The following is an 18,776-nucleotide window of genomic DNA, read 5'->3' on the forward strand; positions in this document are numbered from 1 at the left end:
ACAACAATTAAACTTCCAACAGTTACACATTAAATACAGGTGTGTGCAGGTATGCCAATCGCATTCTGCTCCAACACACCACTGACGCGAAATTATGAATGTGCTGGAATTTTTTGAACAGATCTCGTACATTACAGAGGATATCTGCAATTCTAAAATGTTAAGTTAGTTACATGTGTCACAGATCATTTGAACGATTCTTTTATCAAAATGATATTGAACGAGTCAGTTTACTGGATACATACACATGATTAGTGTTACATCAATGAACACGTTATTTGTAGTTCTTGTCAGGCAACTGCTCTTTTTTTAACTGGATACTAGTTTAAAAGTAGAAATTCATCAATGGAATAGAAAGAGTTGTCCAGTAGAAATGATTTTAACACTTGCTTCACATTCTGTCAGACATGTTAGGTTATTGGGCAAACGCACAGAAGTGAGAATGCGCTGTAAAATTTTCAGTGTACATAATGATCAAACTTTTTACAATACTAGAACAGTGACTTAGACACTTCCATGATTTAACACATTTATGCACCTCAGTAACTAACCTGATGATGAATCTACTGTTTTGCAGACAAGATTGGGGCAGAAGACACACAAATCAAAGTGGCACTCTGTTAACGGTGCCAACAGTTGCATTGCATCTCTATCACCAGTTGCATTGAAAATTAGAACCCGTTTTGATGTATCACTGAAACAAAGAATTAGTTTTTAGAAAATCTGACAGTAACAGACTTGGAACAGAATTACATTAACTGTAGCACAATAAATAAATGACATACAACAGTGACAAGTGGACAGTACTAACTGAATTAAAGGCAAATGAAACGACCAAGTGGGTTGGGAAATGGTAGATAGAAAGGGAGGAAATTATATAGCATCGAGCAGTTTTCTGGAGAACAGTTCACAGAAATGAAATTAGAAAAAGAAGACTACACAACAAAATTGAGGAGAAATCTTTCAGCATTTCAGATAGACATATATGTAGATAAAAGAGACAGAGAGAGAGAGAGGACAGAAAAATAACCATGTCTTCCCATATTTTGTGTTAACCTGTCATGAGATTCTCACCATCACATTTCAGAATTCTTTTGAATTTTTACGTCTTATACTTGCTTCCACTGTCCCTTAAAATCAAACAGTGTTGCTTTAGAAAAGGTTGCATCTAACACTGTGCCTACTTTTTTAGTCACTCAATCCCAGCATAGTTGCTGTTCTACTTTCTGAAGTCAAGGCATCATTTTTGTGGTGTTTACTTGTCAGCTACAGAAACACCACAATTTCAACAGAATTCTAAAATCTAAATAGCATTAAAATTTCATACTGTGCATGAATCTGCTTTACTGTGCTGATACATAACACAACAGGCAAAAAAGAACTTTGGGGCGAAGTGCCTTGAAAGAACAGGTGGATACATAACGCGGTATAACATACTGATAAAATTTAACTTATTTTCATTGCAAGCACGCCTTAGTACACTATCTCCTTACTTCAATTTGGTAACTTCCTATTCCAGTGTGAAAATAACAGTGGCATTCTTATTTTCATTCAAAAACTATATTAAACTAGAGGACACAATTAAGGAAAATCTATCAAGCAGCTGTCGAAACGAGAACAAGACAAAAATTAACACACACCTGAAGGATTTCTAGCTTGTAGAAATCACAAATGGTAAACATAGAAAACAGATGAAAACAAGGTTGAGATTATGATGAATTTTGCATGTGGTTCATTAATAACAAGAAGGAAAGGATAGGTTGCTACTCGCCACATACAGGAGGCACTGAGTAGCAGACAGACACAATGAAAAAGAATCTCCGAAATGTTCAGTTTTCGAACTACATCCACCATCAGAAGTAAAAAACACACATCCACACAAGCACAACTCACACACACACAAACACACACACACACATTGCTATTGTCATCTCCAGGTGCTAAGGCACAACTGCAACTGCATCTAAGGTAAGCAGCAACCTAGCTGTGGTAGATGGCACGGCTTCATCTATCAACCCTACCCTATCCCATCACATCCCTGCATGCTCCCACAGGCACCACTATCATCTCCCCCACCACCCACCCTATTATCCTTCCTCCTTCCCACCACACACCTCTTCCATGCCTCCACTACCCACAACAACTAGATTAGTGCTGACTTCAGTCACAGTTGCATTCGGGCCTTAGCGCCTGTAGACTGTGACCACGTGAGTGTGAGAGTTGTGCTTGTGTGAAGGTGGGTGTGTTTTCTACCTCTGATGAAGGAAGTAATCTAAAAGCTGGACATTTCTAGCATTCTTTTTCATTGTGCCTGTCTGCTACTCAATGATGAGTAGCAATCTATCCTTTTCGTATCGTTATTCCCACATGGACTTTCCATAAGTGGTTCAATGCTAGAGAATACTAAATCTCCTTCATTCCTTTATCATTTAAAATAAATGCATGGGCATTTCTGTGGGTAGGAAAGTATAGGGTTCTTTGGAAATGTACCACTCTGAGTTTATCTGTACCATGATGAGGATAGTATGCATGACCTTGTTTACACTTGGTTATGCATGAACATCTATCAAAAGCCAACTTAACAATGACAACAGCAATATGATGCAAACAGTTTCTAAGTAACGTACATTAAGTTCGTCACTTATTAATATACTGTTTTCTAGACGCATCACTTCTGTACAGTGGCTATCATAGAAAGAAGAATCTTTGGGGTGGGTGTTGAGTCAATGCAACCATTAAAACAGAAGTAGATTAACACTGTGTGTTGGGCTGGAGCTTGAACCTTTTGCACCCAAGAGTTCTACTGATTGATCTATCCAAGTATGATTCACAACCTGCCCTTACAGCCTCAGTTCCGTCAGTGCCCAGAGATGACAGTGGCCTCGTGCGCGCGCGCGTGCTAACATAATAATGATAACAATAATATGATGCACACATTTCCTAGGAAATACAAATTAAGTTCATCATTTGTTTACACATAGTTTTATGGATGCACAAGTTCTGCTCATAGTGTCAGTCTTAGAAAGAAGGATTTTTTAGAATATGGGTGTGAGTGAACGTATGAATTAAGAGACACACACACACACACACACACACACACACACACACACACACACACACACACACATATACATATACGCATACGCGCGCGCGTGTGTGTGTGTGTCTCTCTCTCTCTTAATTCATACGTTCACTCACACCCATATTCTAAAAAATCCTTCTTTCTAAGACTGACACTATGAGCAGAACTTAAGCATCCATAAAACTGTGTGTAAACAAATGATGAACTTAATTTGTATTTCCTAGGAAATGTGTGCATCATATTATTGTTATCATTATTATGTTAGCTTTTCATACTTGTAGAAAGTTGTAAAACTGTTAGCTTTCAGGGCCGCAGGTTGCTTTGCACACAGGAGAGGAAAGGGTAGGACGAAGAGGAATAGTAAGACTCAAGGCCACAGGACAAGTCACCCAGGATCCCGATGATGATGAGGATGACATTTTCAAGGCACTCAATGGCACAGTTATCAGCATCCTTGCAGAATATGAGATAAATGCATAGTGAGAAGAAAGTCTTTCCTCAAAAGCAATCTTCTTGGTATAATTGTCCATGGACATGCCAAGAAACTTGAAGACTCTGGCAATCGCAAAAGATGCTTACTGATATATTACAATGGATAGTAAATATCATGCACGAGAGTGAATGTGTATCTGTTGATTCATTCCCTATCCTAACAGTTAGGATATAATCATACTCCATAAAATGACAATTAGCAGAAAAAAATGCTACAAGTTATTCCCTGGGTACAGATGTCTTGCTGACTACTAATAAAAAGTGAGAAAGATCCAGGTACTCTGAGAACAAGTAAATGTTGGATAACAGTTCAATACTAGGCTATTACAAGGGCTTCAATAAATGCCTGAAACTCAGTTTAATAATATATATCAAAAGAGAAATCAACAAACAGACAATCAAAATTGTAAAACTGTGAGTTACATAATCACAGCTAGTTTGATTACTGACAAAGAAAGAGTGAGCCAGTCACTCAGGGATACATTAAAGTAGCTTACCCAATTGGGACAGAACTCCATACAACGGAAAAAACCTTAAAAATTATTTTCCACACCTGTCTCATTGTTATTTAAACAGTAGACAAATTGTTATCAAGAAAACTGCAGCCTTCTTGGCAGATTACAAAATGTGATCAAGTAAGCTGTGGCACACCGACAGCAGTATACAACAAGCACTGCACTCCGGTGGTTTTTCCTGCCAGAGGCGATGCCTATATGAAAGAGGACTGTACTATTTGCAGTTGTTTCCAAGTCACTTCTTTCCATTTGTGTGGCTGGAACAATATTCACAATGGCAAAACTGCAGGCCTCACCCAGCCTTAATTTGTTATTTTATATCTGTAACCACACTTTCTCCCACCATGGATACTGAGTCAGCTGCCACTAAGGGATCCTGGTTGCAAACTCTATAATTTTAAATTTGTCTACATTTTCAATCAACTACCATTTGGTGAACAGCTTGTCTTCTAGTTACATTATGAATATTTTCAATTCTGAGAAGACGTCAATCAAATGTCAAATTTCAAAAGTTACAAATAATTATCTAATTCAAACACAGATCATGTCATTATATTTTAAAAGCATGCTCGAGGCTTTTCCCTATATCATTTCACCATTTAATTTTAGCTAAACATGATAATCCTTTTGTTTTCATCCAAGTTTACCACATTTTCAAAATCGTCCACCAATTGCCAAATGTAATAACAGTATGATACCATACAAACTTGAATATCTAACCACTGATAATAGGGTGTGGATTGTATGGAAACTGATCCTGTCCAATTTTGGAGGATGGTCTCTCCTGTATGAAGACACACCAGTGTGAATAGTTTTAGTGAGAGACAGCTGGCTCCTAAAGTTACATCACCATTCAGTCTGTTCTCCAATCTCAATCCCTGAACAATGTCCTGTTGTTAGAGGAACTGTTCTCTTTTTTTTTTTTTAAATTTGCCAGAATGAACAAGTTATTATGTATAAAAGAGATGACACAGTTCAATAAAAAAGGCGAACTACAGTAGATCTATGCAAAAACATGAGGCATCAGAATTATGATGGATAGTGTCACAGGTGGCAGTGAGCCACCTGTAAGGAGAATGAGTGTATGCTGTCACCATCTCTTCTCGTTTCTTGAGCATAAACACAAAAATGCTGCCACCCTGGCCGTGTATTCGGTCTGCTTTTCCGAGTAATAGGTACACTACGTGATCAAAAGTATCTGGACCCTGGCTGAAAATGACTTACAAGTTCGTGGCACCCTCCATTGGTAATGGTGGAACTCAATATGGTGTTGGCCCACCCTTAGCCTTGATGACAGCTGCCACTCTCGCAGGCATACGTTCGATCTTGTGCTGGAAGGTTTCTTGGGGAATAGCAGCCCATTCTTCAAAGAGTGCTGCACTGAGGAGAGGTATCGATGTTGATCAGTAAGGCCTGGCACGAAGTCAACGTTCCAAAACATCCTGAAGGTGTTCTATAGGATTAGGTAAGCACTCTGTGCAGGTCAATCCATTACAAGGATGTTATTATCATGTAACCACTCCACCAAAGGCCGTGCATTAGGAACAGCTGCTCAATCGTGTTGAGAGATGCAACTGCGATCCCCAAATTGCTCTTCAACAGTGGGAAGCAAGAAGGTGCTTAAAACATCAATGTAGGCCTGTGCTGTGATAGTGCCATGCAAATCAGTAAGGGGTGCATGGGCCCCTCCATGGAAAACACAACCACACCATAACACTAACGCCTCTGAACTTTACTGTTGGCACTACACATGCTGGTAGATGACGTTCACCGGGCATTCGCCATACCCAAGCACTGCCACTGGATCGCCACATTGTGTGCCGTGATTCACCACTCCACGCAATGTTTTTCCACTGTTCAATCGTCCAATGTTTACGCTCCTTACACCAAGCAAGGTGCCGTTTGGCATATACCTGTGTGGCTTATGAGCAGCTGCTTGACCATGAAATCCAAGTTTCCTCACCACCCACCAAACTGTCATAGTACTTGCAGTGGATTCTGATGCAGTTTAGAATTCCTGTGTGATGGTCTGGATAGGTGTCTGCCTATTACACATTACGACCTTGTTCAACTGTCGGCGGGGTCTCTGTCAGTCAACAGACTAGATCGGTCTGTATGCTTTTGTGATGTACATGTCTTTACACGTTTCCACTTCACTATCACATTGGAAACAATGGACCACGGGATGTTGAGGCTTGTGGAAATCTCGCATACAGACGTATGACACATGTGACACCCAATCACCTGACCACGTTTGAAGTCCGTGAGTTTGGCAGAGCGCCCCATTCTGCTCTCTCACAATGTGGCAGCACAATGCACCTAATATGAAAAACTAATGTTTTTGGGGGTGTCCGGATACTTTTGATCACACAGCGTACTGAAAAGAAGGAACAGAGACTACAGACCCTAGATTACGACAAAAAAGGTGCAGACAAAGAGTGATAATAATTTAAAGTTTTATAGCTGCCAACACTTGCTTTAAGTTGCAGATAAATGCTGTTAAGGATAGCCCAGATGAAAATATGGTAAGTAGACGTGTTTTTCATTTGGCGTCCTATTCTGTGCAGGCAAAACTCTAAGGCTTAAGGCAAACAGCACATTTCTAGTTGTAATATCCATTTTTGTGATCAAAAAATACTTTAGTGCCAAAGAGATGATAATGATGATGATGATGATGATTAGTGTTTTAGGGCGCACAACAAGTGCCAAAGAGGACATAGCACTACTGTTAAACAACTAAATTTCTAAGGATGTTAAATGTGCACTAATTTTTAACAGTGTCATCCCAGGCCACATAATAAACAGATTGACTACCCTAATAGTGGAACAGATGACCCCATAAATGGTTTTTCTGTCAAACAATATGTCGCGGACAATGCTACGATGCTCATTGACCTATATGTCTCACAAAATTGGCAACACTGTTGCTTCGGTGAAGTATGTGAGGCCCAGATTACAGGGTACGTTTGTTGCTGATTAGCAGAATGCCAGAGAGCTCTACGCCCCGCACCAGACTACAGATGAAGGTCACAGATTAGTTCCTGTAATTCTACAAATGAAATTTATTTTTGCTGTAGAGATACTTCTTCGAGTTATAAGTGGAATAGATAAGTGAAAGGAATGAAAAGTAATGCTTATAAACATACCTCGTGATTTGGTGCTTGAATGCAGTCTGTATTGTCATAAAAGCTTTCCGATAAGTTGTTGGATTTATGCAGTTGTTTACTTTACACACTCGTCGCCTTCCATGCTCCCTGCTCTGCAGTGCGTTTGATATGAATTTTGGGGGCAAAAATCTCCACATGCAGACTAACACTAAACAGCTTACAAATTCTTCTGAACTATTTTGAATTTAATCAGTTACTTTTCTGACAAATGTTAAATAAATACAATTTGCACAAATGTAACTACAAATAAACAATAGTTAACTGGCACAAACCGACTGGTTTCAAGTTCTATGTCCTGTAGAAAATTTGGCTACAGCTGTCTCAGTCATCTGTGTCTTGCTTTGCTCTTTACGGTTGTTAATCCATTGCCAATATGATCACACAGTGATTCTATCTCATTCCCACTTATCGGACGCGCTACTAACAGCATAAATAATTTTATCCAACATAAGCATTTACCTGTGAGATGCAGTCCTACACAACTGTTGGTGGTGGATGGCCCAAGTATACAGACACCCCACTATTGCTGCTTTTTATTGTATTTTATTTTTTTCACTCAACTGCTCCTGCCTGATCTTAAAATGAATAGGTACAACAAAACTCACAGATTTCTCTGCATAAAACAAATAAATACATAAACATAATTATTGAATAACCGGTGTAGAAGAAGGACCAACCTGAGAACATTTTATTTACGTAAGTGACTTCTCATTTGCCCCCCCCCCCCCCTCTTTCCTACGTACATTTCACTTGTGTCATTTTTCACTACTAAGTGTGATATGAATGTATACAAATCTTTGGCGTCCCTCACAGCTTCGCACCCTGAACAGCCACTACTTAATTGCTTTCTGTCCTGTAGTGCACCTGGCATCCCTTTTAACTTATTAGTTGAATCACAACAACAACATATTTTTTTCTCTGAGATTGTCAACAAGTTTAAGAAACAGTTTTGGTTTCCTTTGTAAGTATTTCTGTAGGCTTTATTATTAACCATAATCATATCTTGCATCTGATTATAATGAATGTCATTTCCTCTATATACTAAACAACTGTGTCTTCAAGAATGGTACTAAAAAAATTGAGAGACTGTAAATATTTTCAATATACTTTCAGCACATTCTGCTATCACAAACAGTAGTGTTTTACTAAGATTTAACAGTTACCTCCTTTCATTTAACTGAGGTGGAGTAATGAAGGAAAGACAATGAAACTGATTGCTGCAATGTAATATATTTTTTATTTGGCACTTCAGTGAAATGTAAGTAGGCTAAGATCATATGGATATGTGCAAAGAAGAGGGGAGTACTACGTGGGGAGAAGAGTTGAAGACCTAGAAATCGAAGGATCAAGGAGAAGAGGAAGACCAAAAATGAGATGGAAAGACAAGGTAGCAAGGGAGCTACGGGAGAAAGGATACCTCAAAGAAGAAGCACTGGATAGGCATTTATGGAAGAGAAGGATCCAGCAAAGCAATGCCCCACATGATGTGGGAAAAGGCTGGGATGATGTTCAAATGTGTGTGAAATCTTATGGGACTTAACTGCTAAGGTCATCAGTCCCTAAGCTTACACACTACTTAACCTAAATTATCCTAAGGACAAACACACACACCCATGCCCGAGGGAGGACTCTATCCTCCGCTGGGACCAGCCGCACAGTCCACGACTTCAGTGCCTTAGACCGCTCAGCTAATCCCGCGCGGCAGGCTGAGATGATGATGATGATGATGATGATCACTTCAGTGAAATACAAATAACCTACATACTTTTTAGTATCTCAAGTTTTGACAGAGTTTAAAAATACTTGCCTTTGAACAGTGTCCTCCAACGGTAACATAAGTTGCATTTAGCAAGATGATTTAAAATAAAAAGTCTATGCTTTCCACATTCATCATCATCCATCCAGTGAAATTTTTCAGCTGCAGATTTCATGTAGTTAAATACCCTAAACTTTAAATTTATCTTATGAATAAACTGTAAACCAAGACTTATATGCCTGTAACGACATCTCAGTAACGTTGATGAAATCAATAGTTGGAGCTCTGAGCCTAGCTGATGACTCACTGTAGTGTCAGTTATGTAATGTTTATTGAGAATTAATAATTCTTCATCCACAGAGGAACCAGGAGAGTTAGAGATTCCCACATTTCCAGAGCCCTTCAACTACTAAGGTTCATAATCTTCCTTTTCTAAATCACCGTTGTTCAGAAACAGCACCCTGTCATTGTCCCTCTGACAGTTTCAAGCATGAGGTTTCATTAGTGAATTAATAATGCTGGTTTGAAACAAGCACCTTAGCATCCTTGCTTTGAAGTTACTGTTGTAACTGTGCTGTGATAGTGCCATGCAAATCAGTAAGGGGTGCATGGGCCCCTCCATGGAAAACACAACCACACCATAACACTAACGCCTCTGAACTTTACTGTTGGCACTACACATGCTGGTAGATGACGTTCACCGGGCATTCGCCATACCCAAGCACTGCCACTGGATCGCCACATTGTGTGCCGTGATTCACCACTCCACGCAATGTTTTTCCACTGTTCAATCGTCCAATGTTTACGCTCCTTACACCAAGCAAGGTGCCGTTTGGCATATACCTGTGTGGCTTATGAGCAGCTGCTTGACCATGAAATCCAAGTTTCCTCACCACCCACCAAACTGTCATAGTACTTGCAGTGGATTCTGATGCAGTTTAGAATTCCTGTGTGATGGTCTGGATAGGTGTCTGCCTATTACACATTACGACCTTGTTCAACTGTCGGCGGGGTCTCTGTCAGTCAACAGACTAGATCGGTCTGTATGCTTTTGTGATGTACATGTCTTTACACGTTTCCACTTCACTATCACATTGGAAACAATGGACCACGGGATGTTGAGGCTTGTGGAAATCTCGCATACAGACGTATGACACATGTGACACCCAATCACCTGACCACGTTTGAAGTCCGTGAGTTTGGCAGAGCGCCCCATTCTGCTCTCTCACAATGTGGCAGCACAATGCACCTAATATGAAAAACTAATGTTTTTGGGGGTGTCCGGATACTTTTGATCACACAGCGTACTGAAAAGAAGGAACAGAGACTACAGACCCTAGATTACGACAAAAAAGGTGCAGACAAAGAGTGATAATAATTTAAAGTTTTATAGCTGCCAACACTTGCTTTAAGTTGCAGATAAATGCTGTTAAGGATAGCCCAGATGAAAATATGGTAAGTAGACGTGTTTTTCATTTGGCGTCCTATTCTGTGCAGGCAAAACTCTAAGGCTTAAGGCAAACAGCACATTTCTAGTTGTAATATCCATTTTTGTGATCAAAAAATACTTTAGTGCCAAAGAGATGATAATGATGATGATGATGATGATTAGTGTTTTAGGGCGCACAACAAGTGCCAAAGAGGACATAGCACTACTGTTAAACAACTAAATTTCTAAGGATGTTAAATGTGCACTAATTTTTAACAGTGTCATCCCAGGCCACATAATAAACAGATTGACTACCCTAATAGTGGAACAGATGACCCCATAAATGGTTTTTCTGTCAAACAATATGTCGCGGACAATGCTACGATGCTCATTGACCTATATGTCTCACAAAATTGGCAACACTGTTGCTTCGGTGAAGTATGTGAGGCCCAGATTACAGGGTACGTTTGTTGCTGATTAGCAGAATGCCAGAGAGCTCTACGCCCCGCACCAGACTACAGATGAAGGTCACAGATTAGTTCCTGTAATTCTACAAATGAAATTTATTTTTGCTGTAGAGATACTTCTTCGAGTTATAAGTGGAATAGATAAGTGAAAGGAATGAAAAGTAATGCTTATAAACATACCTCGTGATTTGGTGCTTGAATGCAGTCTGTATTGTCATAAAAGCTTTCCGATAAGTTGTTGGATTTATGCAGTTGTTTACTTTACACACTCGTCGCCTTCCATGCTCCCTGCTCTGCAGTGCGTTTGATATGAATTTTGGGGGCAAAAATCTCCACATGCAGACTAACACTAAACAGCTTACAAATTCTTCTGAACTATTTTGAATTTAATCAGTTACTTTTCTGACAAATGTTAAATAAATACAATTTGCACAAATGTAACTACAAATAAACAATAGTTAACTGGCACAAACCGACTGGTTTCAAGTTCTATGTCCTGTAGAAAATTTGGCTACAGCTGTCTCAGTCATCTGTGTCTTGCTTTGCTCTTTACGGTTGTTAATCCATTGCCAATATGATCACACAGTGATTCTATCTCATTCCCACTTATCGGACGCGCTACTAACAGCATAAATAATTTTATCCAACATAAGCATTTACCTGTGAGATGCAGTCCTACACAACTGTTGGTGGTGGATGGCCCAAGTATACAGACACCCCACTATTGCTGCTTTTTATTGTATTTTATTTTTTTCACTCAACTGCTCCTGCCTGATCTTAAAATGAATAGGTACAACAAAACTCACAGATTTCTCTGCATAAAACAAATAAATACATAAACATAATTATTGAATAACCGGTGTAGAAGAAGGACCAACCTGAGAACATTTTATTTACGTAAGTGACTTCTCATTTGCCCCCCCCCCCCCCTCTTTCCTACGTACATTTCACTTGTGTCATTTTTCACTACTAAGTGTGATATGAATGTATACAAATCTTTGGCGTCCCTCACAGCTTCGCACCCTGAACAGCCACTACTTAATTGCTTTCTGTCCTGTAGTGCACCTGGCATCCCTTTTAACTTATTAGTTGAATCACAACAACAACATATTTTTTTCTCTGAGATTGTCAACAAGTTTAAGAAACAGTTTTGGTTTCCTTTGTAAGTATTTCTGTAGGCTTTATTATTAACCATAATCATATCTTGCATCTGATTATAATGAATGTCATTTCCTCTATATACTAAACAACTGTGTCTTCAAGAATGGTACTAAAAAAATTGAGAGACTGTAAATATTTTCAATATACTTTCAGCACATTCTGCTATCACAAACAGTAGTGTTTTACTAAGATTTAACAGTTACCTCCTTTCATTTAACTGAGGTGGAGTAATGAAGGAAAGACAATGAAACTGATTGCTGCAATGTAATATATTTTTTATTTGGCACTTCAGTGAAATGTAAGTAGGCTAAGATCATATGGATATGTGCAAAGAAGAGGGGAGTACTACGTGGGGAGAAGAGTTGAAGACCTAGAAATCGAAGGATCAAGGAGAAGAGGAAGACCAAAAATGAGATGGAAAGACAAGGTAGCAAGGGAGCTACGGGAGAAAGGATACCTCAAAGAAGAAGCACTGGATAGGCATTTATGGAAGAGAAGGATCCAGCAAAGCAATGCCCCACATGATGTGGGAAAAGGCTGGGATGATGTTCAAATGTGTGTGAAATCTTATGGGACTTAACTGCTAAGGTCATCAGTCCCTAAGCTTACACACTACTTAACCTAAATTATCCTAAGGACAAACACACACACCCATGCCCGAGGGAGGACTCTATCCTCCGCTGGGACCAGCCGCACAGTCCACGACTTCAGTGCCTTAGACCGCTCAGCTAATCCCGCGCGGCAGGCTGAGATGATGATGATGATGATGATGATCACTTCAGTGAAATACAAATAACCTACATACTTTTTAGTATCTCAAGTTTTGACAGAGTTTAAAAATACTTGCCTTTGAACAGTGTCCTCCAACGGTAACATAAGTTGCATTTAGCAAGATGATTTAAAATAAAAAGTCTATGCTTTCCACATTCATCATCATCCATCCAGTGAAATTTTTCAGCTGCAGATTTCATGTAGTTAAATACCCTAAACTTTAAATTTATCTTATGAATAAACTGTAAACCAAGACTTATATGCCTGTAACGACATCTCAGTAACGTTGATGAAATCAATAGTTGGAGCTCTGAGCCTAGCTGATGACTCACTGTAGTGTCAGTTATGTAATGTTTATTGAGAATTAATAATTCTTCATCCACAGAGGAACCAGGAGAGTTAGAGATTCCCACATTTCCAGAGCCCTTCAACTACTAAGGTTCATAATCTTCCTTTTCTAAATCACCGTTGTTCAGAAACAGCACCCTGTCATTGTCCCTCTGACAGTTTCAAGCATGAGGTTTCATTAGTGAATTAATAATGCTGGTTTGAAACAAGCACCTTAGCATCCTTGCTTTGAAGTTACTGTTGTAAAAACCTTTTTGGCAGCAAATAAATTCTCTAGGGCATCCTGAAACAACCTGCTAGTCAGTAAAACTCAACTCCAATAGTTTGTTCCTCTTCAAAAATATGAGCAATAGTGTTAACAGTCTGTATCAAGCCTGTGATGCAAGGAGGCATTGTCATTTTACCTGTACATTTTATGTACAGTATTTACAACTTCTTTTGGCCTTTCTATTGTTGCCATTACTACTGGACATTGTTCTGATCTTACACATCTATAAGGATTAAGGGGAAATGCTGTCCTGCTATCTAACGTATCACACATTGTTCATAAATTCGATAAAGCAAACTGTGTTTTCAGCTGTATCGCTCTGCAATTCCTTAGTTGCTATACGTGTTCTGACAGCTGCAGCTGGCTGAAGACCTGTTCTGCCATTTTCACATTCATTCTCTGGCATGAATCAGGTTATAAATTTTTTGTCAATATCTGATGTCAGCCTAACATCTTCAAATGAAACAACAGCATTGTTGAAAGTGAAATTACCACTAAGCAGGCTGTTTCGTATGCTTTTGAATATATGTGGATTATCATAAATAGCAAGCACTCATCATTCATTTACAAAAATCGGGTCTTTCCACCATAACCTCTACATGTTTGAGCACACTTCAATTACTAGCTCCCTGATCACAAACAACCAATTGTGAATCCAGTTGCATTTTGCAATAAAATAATTAGTTCCTGTACAAGCCCCAATAAGTCCACATTTTATTCCTGAATTACACAAAAAATATGAAACAAGCCGTTTCCACTTACTGTAGAAAACTCTAATCATAAAAACAAGTGCATAATTTGCAGAAAATGGTTTTCTCCCCCTATCACCCAAACCCTCTAGACCTTTACTAAATCCAGACCTTTTGCATATTCCAGATACTGCATTATTGGCATCTTGTCAAAATACACTACACACGCCCTTTCCAGAGAGGTTCATGCCTCTAAGTTATTGCCAAGTTGACTAAAAAGGTTTATGCTAAAACCTGGTAGAAACTTTGTGGCACCAATCTATCCTCTAATTGTAGACAGCCCAGGTAATGAGATATCCGATTTTTGTAACAATTTATATTTTGCCGGAGATTTGTAAAACAACTTTAGAAACATCTTTCTCAACCTACGACCACTGGCAATTTTTTGCTCTTGCACCACTTTCCAACCAGCACAGTAATCTACCCTTAATTTCTGACAAGTAGGAAGATTTTTTAAGATCTGTTCACATTACAAATTTTCTGTTTGTTGTTTGTTTTTGCTTACTTGGAGTATCATCATCATCATCATCATCATCATGCACCATACAGAGTTTTCTTTTAATTTGTCCCAAAGGCATTTCTATGATTTTTTTAAAGGTCTGGAAATGCTTCATATTTGTGGCATTACATTGGTTTCCGATAGAAGGTGACTAGCTCCACTATATGTTGTTCTTGGTGTACTCACTTTCAATTCATGTGATAGCAGATTAATCTGATCACTAGATTCCTCACATACTGCTGAAGAACCAGTATCAGATGTAAATTTTAGAGACACTCCTATGTGTGTCAGCTGTTGCTTTCCTGCTGTTCATGAATGCTTTCTCTTTAAAATGAGCACCACACAGGTGTCTGTTGTGCAACTTTTCTGGGTTCATATTCAGCAGTCTGACTGATAACTGTCTACCAGAAAAATCAAAATATAATTTATATTTTAATAATAACTTTAAAAGCTCAAGCAGTGTTAGCTTCATGAAAAGAAATCTTTATCATGAATTTTCTAATGGAGTTCTTTATTTTCAAGCCTTGTTGTACTACTTTGAATACTTTGATTCCCAGATCATTACATAATTCAATACACATACTTCAAGAGACTATTGTACATTACATTTCAGTCTTTCGGTTCTGGAAATGTTATCTCTACTGCAAGAATATTTTAAATCTGGTTAATAGTAAATGCTGATTGCATTCTGTCATGTTGCTATCTACCATACATCTGACGTTTCTGAAAAGTTAAGAAGTAAGTGATTCCTAATCTCTTCTTGTATGTGACATTACTTACTTCGTAAGTGAAACAAATCCTGTTTATAATGTTGTTTTCCCTTTAGTTCTTACTTGTTTCTTAGTGGGAAACAGTCCAGTAGCTAATGCATAATCTCAATGTTTGCAAGCATCTGCGTGATGAAATTCTCATTTAGTCGTATCCCCTTCCATTCACTGGAACAGACACCAAGTAATAGGAAAAAATGGCAAATTGCTCAATTAAGCTTGGTTTCCACCAGGCTGAACCATGAACAAACGAGCATCAGTAAATGAGAATTCTATCAGGTACGAAGGGTTTTGAGTGTGAGAAAAGACTCTGTCATGTCTGCAACTCATTCACTGCTGTTCACTCATTTGCAGCTGGTTGTTGGCCTTTCCATGTAGCTTCAAAGAAAGCTGGTGTTCTCCCTGCTTTGACACTATGATAACAAAAAGTAGTCTTCTGTTGCAAACTACTTTATTTTCACTGTCAGTAATTAATGCCTCTGTTTTTAAATTTCCTCCTCAAGTATAATGAGGAGCCAGTGGAAGGTATCAACTGAAAAATGTATAAAGTTTTGGAATAATGCTAAAGAAGGTTACAGCTGCAATTCAATTTTAAGTGTACTATTTTGATGTGTTTCACAATTATGTAGGAATTCAGCAATGTACATACCTATTTTCCTATTTCATTTAGCTTCCTTCATCAAAACACCAGGCAAAATAAATCTATCTCAACATCTAAGATTTACACTGTAGCTACAACTAGTGCTGCTATCATGTGAAACATGTCCGATGATGATTACCAGTGGGGGAATGGGTGTGGGGAATTAGCAGCATCAGTAGAGTTAGCACGTTATGCTCATTCCCTTAAGTTCTCCTCTCATCCATCTAGAATGGACGCTTGTCCCCAGGTACAAACAACTGCTAGTGAACACTGGCAAATTGTAAATCCTTGTTCACCTATGTTCGCTTCCATTCGCTGGGCTGTAAATGAGGATTTACACTAGTTCAGTCAAGTTCACTTCTGTTCACTCCAGTATACACCAGGCTTTACAACATGGAAATGATGTCATATGATGATTTTTCCTTGATTAGGGCCCATAACCATCACATACTTTTTAAATGAAATCATTGCTGCCATTTGACGGTAAGTTATTATTCATTTATTTCACTATCACAATTTCACCTGTAGAGCTATTTTGAAGTGCAATGCGACAACTCAAGTACTGCTCCTTAAACGTTATTACATCATGCCTTGCACTTAGTTACCCATATGTTTTATAGGTTTCAGTTCTCACCTTGTACCTGAAAATGGCTCTAGAGCCAAAATTGCAATAGTGAAATAAATAAATAAATTCAAATGACAGCAATGCTTTCAGATTAAAATGCCAGAGAGTTTTTGTGCAGGAAGTGCAATAGCTGCAATAGTTCAACATGTATGCTCAACATAATTTAGACAGAATTGAGTGTGTACGGCTCTTTATTAATTCTTACTTGTAACTAATTTATTTATTCACCTGAATTTCCAATCCACTTATATAACCTTTATTCATCTTTGACAAGAAATCAGAAATTTTTACTATGGGACTTATCCGTCTGCTCCTTCTACAGTTAAGGTACTTCAGACACTCGGCATGACAACTCGATCCACTAGCAATGTTTTCTTAGCTGTACTTTGCAGCCACTTGCCAGCACTTAGGGGAGCCTTGCCTTTGCACAAGGTTGCTGCTTATTTCACCAAACGGAATACCATCTAGTCGCTGGTGCAAAAAGTAAGTGTGTGATGTTGTCACCACCTGGAGGCTGTTCATCGCTCAGCGTTGCCTGTCAGAATAGGTGCTCAATCAATCTGTTTATTACCTGATCTGGGGTGTCATAAATCAACATGTGTATAAGTAAACTTTAAGGAAATTTCAGTTTCAGAAACAATAAAAAATACATAGAAGCTCACAATTACATTTGTAATGTGCTATACAACAAGCAAAGAACACAGGCCCGACTTCTCTTGTTGGCATGTCTAGAAGACCTTCTATTCCACACCAGCTGCTGCAAATACATTACCTGACAGAAAATGTGAAGCACCCAAAAGACATGGTTAGACATCAGTGTAAATTCTCACACACACACACACACACACACACACACACACACACCCCATCATGTGTGTTCGTGCTGTTCATGTTTGGTGTTGTTTCCAGGCCTGGCAGGGTATACAAGGAATTGTGCATAGCATTACATGATGTGTGATCACTGTGAAGGACACACATTGCCACATACTTGTGTGAGGCAGCATTATCAGCTTCTGACAAGAGTTTTACAGAATCCTCACAATGGATCTCCTTTTAGCCAGCTGGTTGAAATGTGCAATGTATAGATTTGTGGGGCATTCGGATGCAACAGTGGCCCAATGTTGGATCACGTGGTAATGTGTCGACAAGCATACTCATTGTCAAGGTTCTGGTCGACCACGTCTGACCACAAGGGAGGATCGGCATATTGTGTACCAAGCACATCATAACCCTTCCAAAACTCTGCTTGCCACCTGAGAACAAGTAATGGAGTCTCTACAAACATACTTTGTCATCCTGCACCTTTGGTTGGAGACTTGCAGTAGACAGATTATGAAATTACCGTCACGTGCTTAGACTACCATTTACAACCCAAACAGAAGCATTTGGAATGGTGCCATCACCAGGAAGCACGGGCTGTTGATGAACAGCATCACACTGTGTACAGCGGTGAATCGCGTTCTGCACTACCCTGGATGACTGCAGCAACATGGGGAGATGTCCCATTCTTCCAACGTTTTGGAGAGGCACCTTGGTGTTACTCCTTGTATCCTGGTGTGACTCAGGTCATGGCTAGTAGTGACTGAGGAACTCTTGACAACACAACTGAATGTCTGTGACATCTACTACCTTACACGCTACAATAACATGGACCATTTCTCAACAGAACAATGCTCGCCCACACACGACACCTGCCTCTGTGAACTGTGCGTCATGTTGAGGTATTCCCCTGGCCAGTAAGATCACCAGAAATGTCCCCGTAGAACACATGAGGGACCACCTTGGACGTCAACTGTGCCCCAGTGCCAGTGTCCAGAATATCAAGGACCAACTACAACAGCTGTAGGCTGGCCGGCTGGCCTCAGGAGAGGATACAACAACCTTATGACACCATACTGAAATGAATCTTTGGATGTATCCAGGACGGAGGGGGTGCTATGTCATACTGATAAATTGGCTCATAGTGTCAAGCTCTTTGTAAGTTTGACATGATTTTGTAATCCCTGCAATAACATCACATTCCCTCTCAATCCGTGAAAT

At 39.2% G+C, this 18,776-nt stretch overlaps 1 protein-coding gene across 1 annotated transcript in view; it reads right to left on the minus strand.

Annotated features, from left to right (window-relative positions):
• The window catches only part of LOC126175101 (folylpolyglutamate synthase, mitochondrial-like), a 93,533-nt gene that overhangs the window by 6,035 nt on the left and 68,722 nt on the right, over window positions 1-18,776 (minus strand). The window contains exon 8 of the mRNA XM_049921654.1: window positions 552-694. Within this exon, the coding sequence (XP_049777611.1) occupies window positions 552-694 (143 nt within the window). The remainder of the gene's footprint in view (window positions 1-551; window positions 695-18,776) is intronic.

The sequence above is a fragment of the Schistocerca cancellata genome, chromosome 3 (assembly GCF_023864275.1).
Source record: "Schistocerca cancellata isolate TAMUIC-IGC-003103 chromosome 3, iqSchCanc2.1, whole genome shotgun sequence".
Lineage (NCBI taxonomy): Eukaryota > Metazoa > Arthropoda > Insecta > Orthoptera > Acrididae > Schistocerca > Schistocerca cancellata.